Source organism: Setaria viridis, chromosome 5, assembly GCF_005286985.2.
Source record: "Setaria viridis chromosome 5, Setaria_viridis_v4.0, whole genome shotgun sequence".
NCBI classification, from domain to species: Eukaryota; Viridiplantae; Streptophyta; class Magnoliopsida; order Poales; family Poaceae; genus Setaria; species Setaria viridis.
In genome coordinates this window covers 36,161,287-36,178,254 of record NC_048267.2, presented here as the reverse complement: position 1 = coordinate 36,178,254, position 16,968 = coordinate 36,161,287, and the positions used below count along the sequence as shown (strand labels likewise).

Below are 16,968 nucleotides of genomic sequence, written 5' to 3'. Positions count from 1 at the left end.
ACGTGCGTTTATGGTGTCCTTATCTTCTGCAGATTCCAGGTGTTTTAGTTTGTGTTTAGTGTGGTGGTGGTGTTGGGGTTCCTTTTTTGTTGTTATTGTATTTCTGGTGTTGGTTGTAGGTGATAGTTTTTTTAATCTACGTTTTAGGTTTTTTTAATAAAAAATATGCTATGCATGTCTTAAAAAAAATCTCGGGAGGGAGCGAAATGGAACTGAGTGCTGCTTCTATGACATAAGGAGGAGAGCAATTTCATTCGGTACCAACGCGTGTCAAGGTCGAGGAGATGTGAGAGGGTCGGGCCGTAGTTTATTTGCTAGGACCACAAATGTCCAAGCCATGCCAATAAGAGAATTCACATATATGTTGGCCCATCATCCATCATAGGCCTCTTTTCAGGCCTGGTTTGCCAAATCCAGATTCAGCCCATACTCCGGCCTTTCAGCTCATCACTTCCTCGTTCGTCGAGCCCGAAGATGCGAACCGCTTGTCCCCGTCGAGATCTCATGCCACTCGTGCTGCCCGATTCTCCATCCCCGCCGCTGCAGAGAAACAAGCAGCCGGCGAAGCAGATGAGCGGGACGAGTGCTGCCTCGCACCGGCCGAGCAAGCCGTATCCACCGTCCCACGCTCCGAGACGGTTAGCTCTGAATCTGACCACTCCCCTCGTGTCGCTGGCTCTGCTCTTGCTCGCCGCCGCCGCCTTGTTCCTCTACTCCCAGACCGCCGCCCGACCGTACGAGTCCCGAGGGGAGGTGCCGTCCCTCTCCTCCCCGACTGTGGAGATCTTCGACGGCGCGCGCGCCATCTGGGAGCTCCCCGCTGCGGCGCCGGCGAGGGCAGTCCTCTTCGTCGCCCACGGCTGCAGCTGCCGACCGGAGAACTTCTGGCCACCGTCCCCGCGCTGCCCGGGGTGCGTTGGACTGCCGGAAGACGTCGCCATCACGGACCTCGCTCTGCGGAGGCGGTTCGCGGTCCTGGCCGTTGGGAGCGCCGGGGAGTGCTGGTCGCTGAGAAAGGAGGTCAACGGCGCCAAGCGGGTGATCCAGTCCTGGGCTGCCAAGAACGGACTCGAAGGCCTGCCGGTTGTCGCCCTCGGCGCTTCCTCTGGCGGGTACTTCGTCTCCAGGCTCGCGGCCAAGATGAGCCTCGCTGCCGTCGTGATTATGATCGCCGAGGGCGCGTTCGGCGGGGCAGCTGGCGCGCCGCCGGCGGTATACCCGCCCACGATGTTCATCCACATGCCGAAAGACAGGCGGAGGGCGGCGCTGTTGGAGAGGAATTCGAAGATGCTGATGAAGAATGGCATTGAGGTGAAGGAGCTCCAGAGCCTTGAGCTCCCTTTGACGCCGACGCTGCTGTCGGAGAGGATAACTGGGCTGGACCGCGTGCTATCAGAAAAGATCTGGACGGCGTTCAGGGAGGAAGGATTTGTTGATGATGAAGGGTATATGAAGGAGGATGGCCGGGCAACGCCATGGAAGGATGCATTGGTGAAGAGGGGGTTCTGGAAGGAGGTGTCTCCTTTGGCTGACCACATCCAGGAGGAGCTGAATCTTGCATATGGGTACCATGAGATGACGAGCTTGCACGCTGATGAGATGTTCAATTGGATTGAGAAGCACTTGAAATGAAGAGGCTATGTTGTTCATTTCAGCATTGTGCAGCTTTGTACAAAATTAAACGGGTTGGATGAAGAGGAAGCTGCACTGCTGCTCAGGAGTTATTGCTTCACGAATCAGTGAATTGAGAAGACACGTGCAAGATATTTGTTCAAAATTCCTGGTAGACTAACCTGATGATGTGAAATATCAAATATGTACAATTGTACATTGCTTTCAGCTGGCTCTTGTGCAACGAATGGGTGAAAAGAAGTATACACAGAGATAGTTCAGTGAGATTTTTCTCTGACCTGTAATGTTACTCTTTGTTCATCAAGATAAGGTTTTTCTTATTTGTCTCTGAATCATCACACTCGGGATCTTGATCTTTGTTGTATGATATGATCCTGCTAGCTACTAATAACATTTTGACCGGTGGAATGGAACTTGTTTGAATCTTAGGATGACAGTAGGACCCTCCTTCAGAAGCTTGTGTGCTATTGTCTCTAATAGTCCAAATAAACGTGCACCGTTCATTTCATTTTGCTCTAACACTGGAGATATATGTGCCTACGAAATTTGGAGATACTACAAGGTTACCAATGTCCACCTGATCTCTGGGTTGATATCTTTTGTTCATTTTCAGAGCCTCCTCTGTGCTTTCGGACAGGTAGGAGGTCAATATGTCTACTGGGAAGAACATCTCTGCAATCTGTTCATGCGGGTAGCTGAAACAGTTCTATATTCTGGCCCTTGCTTCTGTACAAATGTGAGACTCGGTTCCAGAATAAAGAGCATCTTCATGTTTGCATGTTGAAGGTATGCCCTAGAGGCAATCATAGAGATGATGATATTTTATTTGTATCCATGATTTATATTGTGTTCTTTGGATATCCATTAAAGGCTACTTGAATTGATTTGCAATTATGTGAATCGTGTGTGAAACTCTTTACTTGTATGGTTATTCTAAAGTTATCCCTAGTCGGAGTTCATGTGAGGACACACATGAATATTAGACTAGCACATGTATTAGTTGATGACTATGTTTCACAAGTCATGGACATGGAGATGTTGAACTAATAATGTGGGCACATGTGGAGACATGTGCTAGGACTGACCCAACACGAGAAGTAGTTCTCTCTTTAAACAACATATACGCTTTGTCCTTAGACCTGAGATTGTCACATGTATTCAAGATGTGGATCGACTTACTTAGGGGTTATCAAACGCTACGCCGTAACAGGGTAGTTATAAAGGTAACTTTCGGGTTTGTCAAGAATCATGTTATGAGACATGGTCAATCAAGATGGGATTTGCCCCTCTTTGATTGAGAGTGATATCTCTGAGCCCCTCGAGTGATCGGATCCGAAAATGCATGGCCATGCTACGTACGGTTAACAATTAACCTACAAAGGGATTCCGAATCACAGGATCGAGAAAGAGCGGTCGGCTTGAAGCTAGACCAAATATCGTGAGGCAAATGGAATAGCATGTATATTATGTTGTGATGGTTCGTCTGATATGATCTTCGTGTGCATATAGGAGTTGGCACGTCTTGCTAGAGGCCACTACTGACTATTGGACCGAGTAGGAGTACTCGGGCCATGTCTATACGTATCCAAACCCATAGGGTCACACACTTAAGGGGCTGGAAGCCCAATTCGAATGTGATCCGAGTTGGATTAGGTTTAGAAGTACTAATGGGATTCGGACCCAGAGGCCCGTTAGGAACCTCTATAAATAGAGGGGTGGGGGCTCCCTAGGGTTTACACCTTTTGGCGAAACACATCTGCCGCGCCTCCCACGCCCTCGCCTCTTGCAACTCACGGATCTAGCAGTCCGGTTTGCGACGCTTCCTCCCTGCACGTGTGGATACCTTGGAGGTGTTGCGCCTGCAGCACTTGGACGAGCCGCTGACGAGCCACGACGAGCCAACGACGAGCCGCGGTACGAGGGTGTAACGACCTCGGACAAAAATCCTTCGCATCAATCTTAATCCGAGCCCCTGATCACCTGTCTTAGTTTTTCCAAGCCTAAGTGTTCAACCTCCAGATCTTCCGACCCCTGCGATCCGACCCCTCGCCGTGGTCTCCCCAGTTCCGACCCCGCCGACCCCCAACCCACCGTCGGATCTTCCTAAGTCATCCCGCAGCATCGCCCTCCAGTTTGAGCAGTGGACCACCGAGACTGACCGGTGGGCCCACGAGATCTTTTCCCCCAGATCTCCCGCGACAGGCGCACTCGAGTTGCATGCCCGCTTCAGTTTCCCCCCGCCGCGTGGCTCAACTCCTCCGACGTCCGCCGCTCCGCCTCGTCTTCGGCCCGCGACCGGATGGATTCTCGCGCCCCCTTCCCCAATCGCGGCGGAAGCTCCCCTGCTACCCTTTCTGCAGCACCTCGCCGCCCGCGCCCATCATCACATCGCCAGACCCCGGCCGTAGAGCCCGACGCCGCTCGTCTTTTCCGTCACCTCGCCACAGTCGCGCCGCCCCGGTTTTCGCTACACGACGATTCCTCCTCCGCCAACCCAGACCGCGGCAGCGACAACTCCTTTTCCCGCCCTGTCAAAAGCCGCCCCGACAATCTGTTGCTCCGCGCTCGCCCGCGCGCCCGCAGCCGCCTGTCTTCTCACCTGTGCACCCTCGATCCTAACGCTGTTTTCCCGGTCACTTCCATCAGATCCACCGCACGACGACGCCCGCCTCCACCAAATCTCAACCACCGGCAAACCCGCGCCTGCGCCGCCCTGACGTCAGTGCCCAATGACCGCCGGCGTCATCCCCGAAGTCTTGCTTCACCGCCCTCGTCGCTCAATCGCCGCCCGGGCAGAGCACTCCATCGCTTCTTCCCCGGCCTTCGCGCCGCTCCCCCTTCCCTCTTCCGCGCAGCTATAAAACGGGATGCGCAAGCCCCGCCGGAGTTTCCCTTGCCCTAGCTGCCATCTCTCTTGCTCCCTGTTCGAGCTCACAGCGCCACCACCTAAGTCTGAGGAACTCTCCTCTCTGCTCAAGCACCACCGCTTTCCCCTATCCGCCAGCCACTGCTTTCAGTACTACCCAAGAGTTTGCTTGTGACCCACAAGAAGCACCGCCGCCGCCGGACATTCTCGCCACCGTCCCAAGCCCTTAGTTCTTCCGCCCAAGCCTCCTCTGTAAGACGAAGGTAGGTTGCCGACCCTTGTTCGCTTTGCCCGACCCCTCTTATCCGCCCGACCCTTGTTCGCTTCGCCCGACCCCTCTTATCCGCCCGACCCTGGTTCCGTCTCGCCCGACCCTGTCTGTTCCGCCAACCCTTTTCCGCCTCGCCCGAGGGCTCGCCTGTATCTTTTTCTTTGAACCGAGGGTGTATGTGCAAAACTTGGGGACCTTTCAGCGTTGAGTCTGAGGACCCCTAGTACGTCAAACCCTCTAGATTAAGGGTCAGATCATAAGTTCCTTCCCTCCGACCCTTGCCTCTTGATCTCCATCAACTCCATTGAACCTTCCCACCCTCCTGTAACTTGTCGCAAGTTTCTGGGCTCAGACTTCCAAGTGTTGCGGTTGAAATAACCTTCTATGCTAACCAATGCATTGCATTCGTGTAGAGCTGCATCTCGCCGACGGCTACTACGAGCTGCACCCGGCGCCAGAAGACGACGGTGTAGCTGAGCTCCTGCCCCCAGAAGCCGAAGCTGCCCCAGAAGTCGAATAGTTCCCTTCCTCCTTGCTCGAAGGCAAGCCCCGGATGCATGAATCCCCCTATGTTTTACCAGACTTGCGCATGCCTTCTTTAACATGCTTGTGCATTTACGTATAGGAGTTGTTTGGAACCCTAGATGCATAACTTAGCTCCCCTGATCTGAACACTAGTTATTGGACCGAGTAGATGCTTGCTTAAATAGGAAACGGTAAAAGCCGAGTGATTCCCTGTCACTCGCGAGTTGTAGGAGTTGGATGTTTACCCTTCTGTCACAACTATAAGGACGATGGACGGGGCAGGGTTTGAGGTAACTCTTTGGTGGTCGGATGATCGCCCCGTCTGTCTATGAAACTTGCTAAGGCCCGACAGTGGTGGTGTTCGTGATCAAGTGTTTGAAGGTACTAATCTCATACCTAGTATGGGATGGGGAAGCCTAGTACCTGATTGAACTAGGGCGTGGCTTATACCCCTGCTGTCCCTGGAACAAGGTTCCCATGGTGCATCATGTGGGTGCAAGTGCGGTCACAGTACGGCAGAGGCCGGGACTGTGGAGCATTGCATGCCAAGGAAAGTTTGGACCTGACACGCGCTTGGGAATTGATGGGGACGGCCGACACAGGAAGCGACCCTGATGGTGCGCGGATGTCGTGAGATTAGGTTCGCCATGCATGGTTAAGAAACTCGAATCGATTCGTCTGCCTCTCACAGTTTGAGACTGCTTGATCGCTATGTCACCTTGAGTAAATAAGGAATCTGATGATGACATGGTTTTGTTGATGAGATATATACCTTTTGGTTTGTTCTATGTTTGTTTAGAATAGGTTGCAAACTTAGAACGGATAATGAACTTAGAACCGGAGCTAAAACTTGAAAGTAGGGATACATCTAGCGCTTTTGGCAAACAAAACCCCTCAGCCAAAAAGCCTTGCATGTCTAGAAGAGGTAGTTTAGCGCGCTCCCTGTCGGTTAAGTCTTGTTGAGCTTAGTAGCTCAGCCTTGTTGTGGCTCTTTCTTTTCAGGTGAAGTTGCTGCTTCTGAGCCCTCTTCTGTGGGCACTTGGCCGCCCCAACTCCCTCCGGGTTGGACGGTCGAGTGGGACCCCTCCTCGGACGGCGAGGAGAGGGATCTTTGACGTCCCGGTTGGCCTCACCAGGGATGTCCGACCCCGACGAAATAGCTTCCGCTTGTTGTTTTATCTTCGGTGGTTTTCTTTCAAACCTTGTAAACTCTGATGATGTTTTATAACCAAACTAGATGGTTAAATTGCTTAACTTGGTGGACTTGCTGTATTCTCTAGAACTGCTCACCTTCGTGTGGGTTTGCTATTCGGTCCTGTTAAAGTGGTTAAATCGGATGAAATCCGACGGCACTTCGTGTTTACTTGGCTAAGGCATGAGTGTCGCATATCAGGCGGCTAAATCATGTTTAACCAAGCAAATCCGAAGTGGATCCGCCACAAAGGGCGATCTTGCTGCATGTGGACGAACTGCTGAGGAGCTGCTGGACATCGACGTGATCGACTACGTACGACTACGTTGATCGACTTCGCTGCATCGACGCAAATCTACATCTTCCGCACCAGTAGTGCGTCGAGTGGTAATCCCGTGATCCTTATACGGCAGTTTTCCTGGTTTACGCGGTAGAAATTTTTGATTTGCGCTAGTGTAGCCTACCTCATATCCCAACAGTGCATTCTACAAGGGAGTAATTACTAATTTAGCTTCCCCATCAGTTTATATAATTGTACTTTGCAAACATCAAATATTTAAGAGTTAAATGCATCATTAGTATATAAACTTGCCAAATGGGTGCGATTAGGTGCATCATCTCTCACATTGTTCATTTAAGAACAACAACTTGGTAGGTAGTTACGGATGGGTCACTGGGACGACATGTGGGAAAAAATGCTACGTAGGCAGCGTGTTAGCTAATTTGTTTTAAAATGTCCTTGCTATCATGTGTTAGCTAATACTCGTATTTCAGCTACCAAAGTTGGTTTTGCAAGGTTAACTTACTTCTATCATGATGGTCACCAAGTTTTCAGTATCTTCTGTAGGATCACTATGTCCTGATTGCAAACTTTCATCAAAGCTAGCGCTATGTCACGACTGATTAAGTTGAAGAAGAGAAGTGGATTCCTAGACGATCTAATCGACGTTGATTTAAATATGTTGCGTGTCAGGCTATAATAGAATGTAGATGTGAGTCGAGACCATTGGGCAGTGCACACGAGATGACATATAGAGCAGTGCTCTATTCTGAACCTGGAACTGAATTTCGAGTCTAAAAGTAATTGTGGGAACAAAATCTGAAAACAAATGCGACTCAAATAAATGCTAGAATTAGCAAGGACTTTTCTAAAAAAACATTCCATATAAGTTGTCTACGTGGCATTTTTTTCCCATGTATCGTTCCGGTGACCCATATGCACCACTTGCCAAGTTGTTGTTTCCAGATGAACAATTTGAAAGATGATCTATCTAAGCGCACCCACTCACCAAGTTTATATATTAATGATGCATTTAACTCAATATTTAATGTATCTCCTTGTGTATACGTTTCATCCCATGAGTATTTGTTTGTCTGATCAGCAGTTCATTCAGCCATTTATCTAGAATAGCCTCCCAGTCCCAGATTAGCATATATTGTCTACCACGGTAAACTTTTATGGTATGCTCTGATCTGCATTGCTGCAACACAATGGGCTTATGGGCAAGCATATGGCCGTATTCTGATTGCAAAACCAAATGATATATGGCATATTCTACCAATTTTGGAAACTTGGAGACAAGTCAAACAACCATACTAAGAGCAACTTCAAGAGTTCCCCAAAAAATTCTTCCCCAAAATGAGATATTGGGAGCTATGCTAAAATTTTTTTCCCCAAAAAACATATCAGCCCACAGCAGATCGCTAAAAACTACTCCCCAATAATTTAAAAGAGGCCACGTCATCGCATTAGGCCCATTAGTATCCGTTGATTTTTTTCCCTGGTACCGTGTCCAGAGCCCATCAAAAATACTCCTCCGTACCCTATCACGCCACCTGCCCGTGCGCCAGAGGTCTCACGCCGCCACCCCCGCGCACGGTGGACTTCAGCAGCCCCTGCATGGCATTCCTTGCCGGCATCATCCTCCGTGCACTGCGCGGATCAAAGTAATGATTACTGCCTAGCATCATTTTCATTTTGTTTTTTTGTTGCGATCAGCTTTGACATGTGAGGATTCTGTCGTAATGTGTTTTTATGTGGCTGTCAATACCTAGGAAAAACAGTTCCTTCGATCTCCAACTATAATTGGAGACAGGTAAAAAGGAATTGCTATGAATCGAAGCCTTTCGATGCATCTAGTGTTGGATTCATCGTCAGATGATGACGATGATGATTTCTTAATCTCTGTTACTCATGTGACCGTGAATGCGAATGAGTCCGATGATGAAACAAAACATCGTGGTTCTATCATAGGTCATCGAGTACTTCAGCGAGACAGACAGGCAGGGCATCAAAGGTTGTATCAAGATTATTTTTCAGATGATCCTACGTACGGACATAGTTATTTCAGACGACGGTACGTAAACAATAGATTTATTTCAACCATTTTTTTCAAAAAAAATTATATTATACATGTGTCTCATTACTCTTGACATGCAGGTTTCGAATGAGGCGTACACTGTTTGTACGCATATGGAATGCCGTAGAGGAACACGATGAATATTTCGTGCAAAAAAGAAACGCTGCCGGTGTACTTGGCCTTTCTAGTCTGCAAAAGATTACTGCAGCATTTCGGATGTTAACTTATGGAGTAGCAGCTGATGCTACAGATGATTATGTCCGTATTAGTGAGACTACTGCTATTGAGAGTCTGAGAAGGTTTGTCAGTGCTGTTATTGAGGTTTTTGGAGATGAGTACTTGAGATCACCTAATGAAGATGATACTGCTAGATTACTTGCCATTGGAGAGAGTAGAGGTTTTCCTGGTATGCTTGGGTCGATTGATTGTATGCATTGGAGGTGGAAAAATTGTCCTTCAGCATGGCAAGGTATGTATACCGGGCATGTGCATGAGCCTACAATTATACTTGAAGCTGTTGCAGATAAAGATCTTTGGATGTGGCATGCTTTTTTTGGGATGCCTGGTTCCCACAACGACATCAACGTTTTGCACCGGTCTTCTTTATTCGCACGGGTAGCTGAAGGTCAAGCTCCAAAGGTGAATTATACCATTAATAACAACGAATATACAATGGGTTATTATCTTGCTGATGGTATATATCCCTCATGGGCCACAATTGTGAAGAGCATACCTGATCCACAAGGTAACAAGAAGAAATATTTTGCAACTGCCCAAGAAGCTTGTAGGAAGGACGTGGAACGAGCGTTTGGGGTTCTACAGTCTCGTTTCGCTATCGTTAGGGGGCCAGCTCGATTTTGGGATGAAGCCACCCTCAGACAAATCATGAGGGCTTGTGTCATTATGCACAACATGATAGTTGAGGATGAGCGTGATGAGGAAGATGATTTAAATTATGATGGGGTGGGAGAAAAGGTGAAGATTTCTCACGATGAAACACCTGAACTTGAGGAGTTTATTAAAAATTACAAGAATATAAGGGACAAAGATATTCACAATCAGCTTCAAGATGACCTCATCGAGCACTTGTGGCAACATCATCCAGACCTCTACAAATGATTACCTATAGTTAAACTCTAGTAATTGTTATTTTCAATAATTTTTGCTACTTTATAAATTTATTTGTAATTGGCGCATTAGTATTCATCATTTAGAAATTAAGGTAGACTAAGGTAGATGTTCATCAGCATGGTATATGCTCCATTTCTAAATTGTTGTAGTGTTCAATATCAAACACGATCTTTTTCTAATTTTTTTCTAAAAGATGAACCACCTAAACAAGGCCACCCACACCATCACGCCGGCACACCCCAGGCCATCGTCATGCCGGCAGACCCCAAGCAACTCGTTCAATACGGAAGTCTTCGGCTCAGAAATCAGCAGATTCAGCTCAACCCTGACCATTCTCTCTCCTATTTCCAGGAAGCAACGGAAATTTATAAATGACTTTATAGTTCAATATCAAACAGACTAAATCATCGATAGGTTCGAAGTGAATAAAACAAGTATGAAATTGGTAAAGAGTTCCTAAATCAACAGAACACAAACATGATAGTAATTAAGTACTAGACATAGATAGTCGACTCATGATCTCAGCGCGCAAGGACATATAGTATTTCTTTTGCTCATCTGGCATGGCGGTAAGGTCCATGGTCATAATCCTCTCTTCATCCCTCCTTTTTTGCAATTGGACCTCCTGGCTCCTCAACTCAAGAAGTAGTTTTTCATTTGCAACTCGATCCTGTTTGTTCAAGTGCAAATGCTTTGTTGAACCTCTCCTCTTTTTTTAGCTCTTTCTCCTCATCAGTTTCTTTCTTCTGTACCCACATATTTTCTAAGGTTGCTGTCACACTTTTTTTCTTCTCTTGCAGTAGTGCTAGTTTTGCCTTCTTCTTACCAATTGGCCTTGTCAATGCATTATCCTCTATGCCTTGAACCTCACCTTCTCCTAATTCAATTGGTAAACTTGCACTGGAGCTTGTCTTCTGCTTCTTGTGAGATGTTTTACCAGCCGCCAATTCATCAATTTTAGCAAGCCATTTTGGTTGTGTCCTCAGCTTATTCCAGCAATGCATGAACTGGAATGCTTTTTGATGTTCGTCTTCGGACTTGTACAAAGCACATGCCTCTGCAACCTGCACACCAACATCCAAGGAATATTCATATATGATATAAAAACATAAAATAGTCAAAACAAAACCTGGTACTGCATAGTGAGTACCTTGTCTTGCATTGTAGTACCACTTTGACGTCTTAACTCAATCCGTGATAGACATCCACAAAATTTGTTCACACATTTTTGTATGGTCTCCCACCGGTGCATAAGAGAATTCATTGTACGCGTTGAGGGGCACGTCTTGTGTTGATTGAAGTACTCATAGATACGAGACCAATACTTGGCACCTTTTTGATCTTTGCCTACGACCGGGTCCAAGCTTACATTCAGCCATCCAGAAACCAAAACCTCATCTTCATGGTCACTGAAATTCTTGGATCTCTTATGGTTTGGCCTCGCAGGGGGGGCTGCTGGAACTTTTTCAATTGCTTGTGACTGTTGGTCAGCACATGTATTGTTATAATTATCAAAATCCCCTTGATTGGTTTCATCCATCATCATGTTGGAAAAATACCCATTTCCTGCAAGCATTTAATCACTAATAAGTTTTCTATCAAACCTCAATGAATATAAAACATAGAGCAGTAGTAATGCTACCAAATATATTACTTTTGGTTGGATTCCACTTTCATTTCTTTCTGGTATGCACTGTAAAAATCAGACACTACTAACACGTGCAAGCAATACATGCAGATATGATACAAGCATCCACAATCAGCTGCAGTTGTACCAGTCTCAGAAATATTACTGCCTGAACACTTCACAAACCAAAGAGATGTAATACAATTCCAGGACGACATGCAACAGAACTCTACTGTACTCTGAACTCTGAACTCTACTGTATATCATCTTCAAAGCTCATTAATCAACAACATAGGACATCCCAGTACTATGAACTCTACTGTATATTTTAAGGATATAAGATGACAGATAGTTCCAAGGTACATTTGAACATATGTAATTCGGTGTAGGAATCAATCAATGAAAATGCATTTAGAAAAATGAGAAAGAAGAAAACTATATTTGACACAGTATGTGCATAAAAGCTTTTGTCCTTCTAGTATTTTGCATGATGATACCATTGAGAAAATCGTTACCGTTGGCCATGTGCTCAAAGGCTGCATAGGAGGCATCGCTGCCAGGGTAATGCTCCGCCAGGGGATCATCATCATCGCCGGCAAGGCCGTCTATCGGAGGACATGGTGGTCGTCGACCCTGCCCTTCACTTCGTATCTCACCTCCACTAGTCCGGCCAAGGTACTCACCACCGGCAAACTAGAAATCTTGGACGCCGCCGTTCCATTGGGCGTTGGGGCCGCCGATGGCCATGACCCGACGCATCTTCTGCCTGCCGCGCCAATCTTGAACTTGCCGGATGGGAGCGCTTGACATTGGGAGCTCTTGGAGTTACTGTAACACGAAAACAATGGTGTTACTAAGCTAAGATACAATTATAAGCATGTTACTTCCAAAAACTTAGTCAGTTACAGATTCATTATGCGGTACTATCAGTCTGGTATCTTCTACTTTTTCAAAGTTGTTTTTTGATGCCCCTTTCTTTTTCTAATGCTTACAAATTGGAGAATGTAAGTTTGTTAGCCTTGATATCTTTTTCTACGTGGGAGAGCTGCTGCTGTCAGCCTGGATATCTCAAAGCTTTTTTCCAAATTAGTTTTGTCAGCTCAGTTATATGACTAAATTATTTGGTTAGGACTTGTTTCCTGCAACATCCTAAGTAGATGCTGAATTAGTACAGATGTTGAATTACTCAAGCAACTGTTCTGTGACTCCTATCCCAATTACTCAAGCAACATTGACATAGTAAACAGATATCTTTGTGTTCTGAACCTGCTGAACTTGCAAGCCATTGGTTCAAAGCATTGCACTACACCTGAAGGTCTTGCTGCTAGAAAGACCATTCATTTGGGATGAGATTGCGCCAGGCAATGTACATTGCCAAATCTAGCACGAATTTATGGGTTTTCAAAACACAGTTATATTTACATTTAACTTCAGCACAAGGCTTCAACTACCAGGTCTATGATGTGCCTTGCAGTTCATGCTTCTCTTCTCTAGCAAGACTTCTGCACAAGATTTGAAGCCCAAGCCATTCTGTGCATCATTATTCACGGCCCAACGGCAACAACGGGAAGTCCTAGTGGTACATTTCTTTCCTTTTCTTTTACATTTTCTGTATAGACCACATTAGGGATTTGCTTTGATCTACTAGAACTGTAAGAAAAAGTAAATCACAAGGAGGTCATCGCTCTTCCTCTCCCTTGCAAGTAACTCAACCTGCATGAACGGACAGCTAGCCCCGACAATCGCTTTAGATGCCTCTGCCTTTCTAGCTACATTTCATCACTAACAAACCTACGCGACTAGTGCTCATTCAATTAGCAGCATAGCATGTCAATTTAGCATAGCCAAGTACTACCAGTCTAGCACGCATGCATGGTGTCCATCCCCAAGCATGGATCTGATGCAAGAAAACAATTTCAGAGACTGCTCAATTTCATCCTTGCAAACAATCCAGAGAGGGCCGAGAAACATAGCACAATTTAGGATAATATCGCAGCAACCATCAGAAGTATTGAATCCAACATCTAAAACACCTAACAAATCGGTTTTTCAACCAGGACACTGCTAGAGCTAATAAAGAGACCTGCTTACCAGAAGGAAAATCGAGCACCTGGAACCGTACCTGGGAACTATTTGCCAACGATCCAGAGGATGAAGCGGACCTTCCTGTCGCGGCCCTCGGGGAGGACAGGTCCGGCTGCCGGCACCGCCACCGGCGGGGAGGACAGCCCTGGCGCCGTCGCTGCTTGGGGAGGACAGGGCCGGCCGCCGGCACCGCCGCCGGGGAGGAGGACAGCCCTGGTGCCGCCGCCGCTTGGGGAGGACAGCCCCGGCGCCGTCGCTGCTTGGGGAGGAGAGGGCCGGCTGCCGGCACCGCCGCCGGGGAGGAGGACAGCCCTGGTGCCGCCGCCGCTTGGGGAGGAGAGGGCCGGCCGCCGGCGCAGCCGCCGCTCGGGGAGGAAAGGCCGGGCGCCGCCGCCGCTCGGGGAGGACAGGCGGGGTGTTGCCGCCGCCGCTTGGGGAGGACAGGCGCCGTGGCCGCCGCCACCGCAAGGATAAGGAACGGCGCCACCATTGCCGAAGATGCTCGGGAAAATGGCGCGCGTGGGGAAAAAAAGGTGCGAGTGGGCGCGCGAGAATGGATTGGGGAAGGAGGTGCGCCGCGTATATTTACGGGAAAATTAGCTCCGGATGCGGGTGGACGTAAATTTGTGGGAGGTTTAGGGGATCTGTTGGAGCAACTTTTTTTACTATTTTCCCTCAATTAAGATTTTAGGAGTAGTTTAAGGGAGCTCTTGGAGTTGCTCTAAGTTGAGGAGTGTACAGTGCGTGTTGATGCTCCAATCCAACTGGCTGATTTTATTTTTTCATTGGTTGTATCACCTAGTCTGGATTCATCTTCTTTTTAATATAATCGGCAGCTCTCATGTTAGGTTCGTTAAAAAAAGTCGGACAGCCCTACATTGATTACCGATATACATATGGGTTTATACTTATGATTTCTGGTTGCAGTCGCAATATAGTACGACTCACACTTACCACACTTGTGTTTCAAACAAAACTGAAGACATAATGGTTTGCATAAGACATGTTATAATTATTAGTTATAATATAGTAAGCATATCCTATCTGCTACATCCGGAAGGACGAAGGCACGAAGCCGAAGGTATCCTAGTAATCCGTCCATCCTAAAATGTAATGCACGGTTTTGACTCGCGTCCAACATCAAATCATTAATATCTTATATACACTATAATATATAGAACTACAAAATTGAGATCATATGGAAGTGTCTTCAAATGCAAATCCAATGTGTAAGTTAGAGTATTGGTCAAATATTAAAATATTTGAATCTTGGGTTGAGTATGTGCCTTACATCTTTTAGATGGAAAGAGTAGTATTGTAGTGCCCGCAAGTTGATCACCGCAATTTTTGCTAACAGTGGATGTACACGAAATTTTGAGTTTAGCTTCTACGGAAGATGAACTCGAAATTTCCGAATGCTACTCACCAACTTCAGTGTCAGTTAGTTTCTCCTGGCAGATGTCTGCATGTTGACTTGCTTGAAATTTGATCCGCAGCGACACATGACCTTTATTCTTAGCAAATAAATGCCACATTAAAGCATGAATAACATGTAGAAGTATGGTTTGCTTCGAGATATACGGATCCATATGCTAGAATTTTAATGTGCATTTCTTCAAGTCAGAAAAATGGACCCAGCAGATATATAGAGATGGTCGTGCAAGCGAAACTGCCTTCCTCGGATGCCCCGCGTCTGCAGGGTGCCGCCGTGCCGGCCGCCCGCCGCAGGCGCGCATGACATCGAAGACCCGAGCAAGAAGATGGATGGGGATCGATCAATTCGGCCCGCGAAGCGGTGGGACTCCTGCTGCTGGCTGCAGAGTCATAGCCATGCATCCCTCCGGGGCCTCCACCTGTGACCTGCCGCGGTCAGCAACCGTATCTCTCCGCCTCCGCGCGCACCGCTGGCCGCTCGCCTATATAAACGACCAGCTCCAATCCTTTGCTGCCGTATATACCATCTCTCGATCGGCGCCCCTCCTGTAGCTCTAGCTGCAAGAACTTGCCGGCCAATCGAGGGACGGGGAGCCAAGCCATGGCGGCTTCCAAGGCGTGGTCATCGGCGGGGGCGTGGCTCGCGATCGCCGTGGGCTTGGCGGCCGTGGTCTCCTCGTCGGAGGCGTACGTCTTCTACGCCGGCGGCCGCGACGGCTGGGTCCTCGACCCCACCGAGAGCTACAACCACTGGGCCGGCCGCAACCGGTTCCAAGTGAACGACACCATCGGTAACTGCGCACCCGAATACACGATGAATCGGTTAAGTTCGAAACTAACACGACGTGCGCGTGTCTTGGCTCGCAGTGTTCACGCACGAGGAGGGCGTCAGCTCGGTGCTGCTGGTGACCGAGGAGGACTTCGACACGTGCAACACGCGCAGCCCGGTCCAGCGGCTCGAAGCCGTCGGCGGCAGCGGCAGCGGCAGCAGCTCGGTGTTCAGGTTCGACCGGTCGGGCCCGTTCTTCTTCATCAGCAGCGACGAGGACCGGTGCCAGAAGGGCCAGAAGCTGTACATCATCGTGATGGCGCCTCGCCCGCCCGTGGCCATGGCCCCGGCGCTCGGCCCTTCACAGTGGACGGCGTTCCCGCCGGCGGGCGCTACCGCGCCCCCGCCGCTGTGGGCGTCGGCGCCCGAGTACGCGCATGCTCCGGGGATGAGCCCGTTAGGTACCTCTGGCCACGACGGGACGTCGCTCAGTAGCTTGCTGGGGGCGCCACCGCCGACGGCCGGCGCGTCACGGTCGGTCGGCGATGCGATCGTCGGCTCTGTGGTTGGGGTTGTAGGGGCTCTGGTGCTATGTACTATGCTGTAGAAACCTGAGGATGTTTCGCCTGTATCGTTCGTTTCACTTCCATCTCTGCACGGTTGTCGTGTCGTTCGGTGGACTGCGGGATGGTTACTTAGCAGTTTGTGTTCGTATGAGAGAATAAATCGTAGCTAGTCAAATGTTCATGTACAAGGTAACATGATACAATACTGGGCCATTGAGCGCACCAGTGTGTGTGTGGAATCAAATGATAGATATAATATCTTCGACGCCGGTGAAACGAGGCATTTGATGCTGAAAGCCTCCAGGTTCCCTTATCCCCTCCGCGCTCGCCTCCATGGATCCATGCTCCCTTTGCAGCGTTTGCCTGCCACCGCCGCAAACGGAGATGGAGAAGAACAAAAACTAGGATATACTCCATCCATTTCAAAGGAATACGTTGGTATATGACGGTGCCAGTGCTAGGTCGCTGGTTCACACAACACCAAATCCTCTAATAGCTGCCATGTGGGCT

At 48.3% G+C, this 16,968-nt stretch overlaps 3 protein-coding genes and 1 non-coding gene across 4 annotated transcripts; 3 read left to right on the top strand and 1 right to left on the bottom strand.

Annotated features, from left to right (window-relative positions):
- The first annotated feature begins 296 nt into the window (after positions 1 to 296).
- On the top strand, positions 297 to 2,068 carry LOC117854993 (uncharacterized). The gene has a single exon (XM_034737261.2). The coding sequence runs from the start codon at positions 475 to 477 to the stop codon at positions 1,630 to 1,632; it is 1,158 nt and encodes a 385-aa protein (XP_034593152.1). The 5' UTR covers positions 297 to 474; the 3' UTR covers positions 1,633 to 2,068.
- Positions 2,069 to 8,616: 6,548 nt separating this feature from the next.
- Positions 8,617 to 9,965, top strand: LOC117856500 (uncharacterized). Its single transcript, XM_072294019.1, has 3 exons — positions 8,617 to 8,843; positions 8,927 to 9,252; positions 9,466 to 9,965. The coding sequence occupies exons 1-3, from the start codon at positions 8,617 to 8,619 to the stop codon at positions 9,963 to 9,965; spliced, it is 1,053 nt and encodes a 350-aa protein (XP_072150120.1).
- Positions 9,966 to 10,337: 372 nt separating this feature from the next.
- LOC117856499 (uncharacterized) lies at positions 10,338 to 11,538 on the bottom strand. Its single transcript, XR_011898389.1, has 2 exons — positions 11,128 to 11,538; positions 10,338 to 11,041 (listed from the first exon to the last, which is right to left on the bottom strand). It is a non-coding gene; the product is annotated as an uncharacterized protein (transcript).
- A 4,063-nt stretch (positions 11,539 to 15,601) lies between these two features.
- Positions 15,602 to 16,734, top strand: LOC117859284 (early nodulin-like protein 1). Its single transcript, XM_034742495.2, has 2 exons — positions 15,602 to 15,914; positions 15,991 to 16,734. Exons 1-2 carry the CDS (start codon positions 15,725 to 15,727, stop codon positions 16,497 to 16,499), a joined length of 699 nt encoding a protein of 232 aa, XP_034598386.1. The 5' UTR covers positions 15,602 to 15,724; the 3' UTR covers positions 16,500 to 16,734.
- Positions 16,735 to 16,968: the final 234 nt, after the last annotated feature.

Bases quoted from the DNA above. Each gene is read 5' to 3' on its own strand.
- LOC117856500 (XM_072294019.1), top strand. From the start codon at position 8,617: ATGCATCTAGTGTTGGATTCATCGTCAGATGATGACGATGATGATTTC. The intron at 8,844-8,926 runs GTACGTAAACAA...CTTGACATGCAG, and splicing joins CATAGTTATTTCAGACGACG to GTTTCGAATGAGGCGTACAC. The intron at 9,253-9,465 runs GTATGCTTGGGT...TCGCACGGGTAG, and splicing joins AGAGAGTAGAGGTTTTCCTG to CTGAAGGTCAAGCTCCAAAG.
- LOC117854993 (XM_034737261.2), top strand. From the start codon at position 475: ATGCGAACCGCTTGTCCCCGTCGAGATCTCATGCCACTCGTGCTGCCC.
- LOC117859284 (XM_034742495.2), top strand. From the start codon at position 15,725: ATGGCGGCTTCCAAGGCGTGGTCATCGGCGGGGGCGTGGCTCGCGATC. The intron at 15,915-15,990 runs GTAACTGCGCAC...CTTGGCTCGCAG, and splicing joins CCAAGTGAACGACACCATCG to TGTTCACGCACGAGGAGGGC.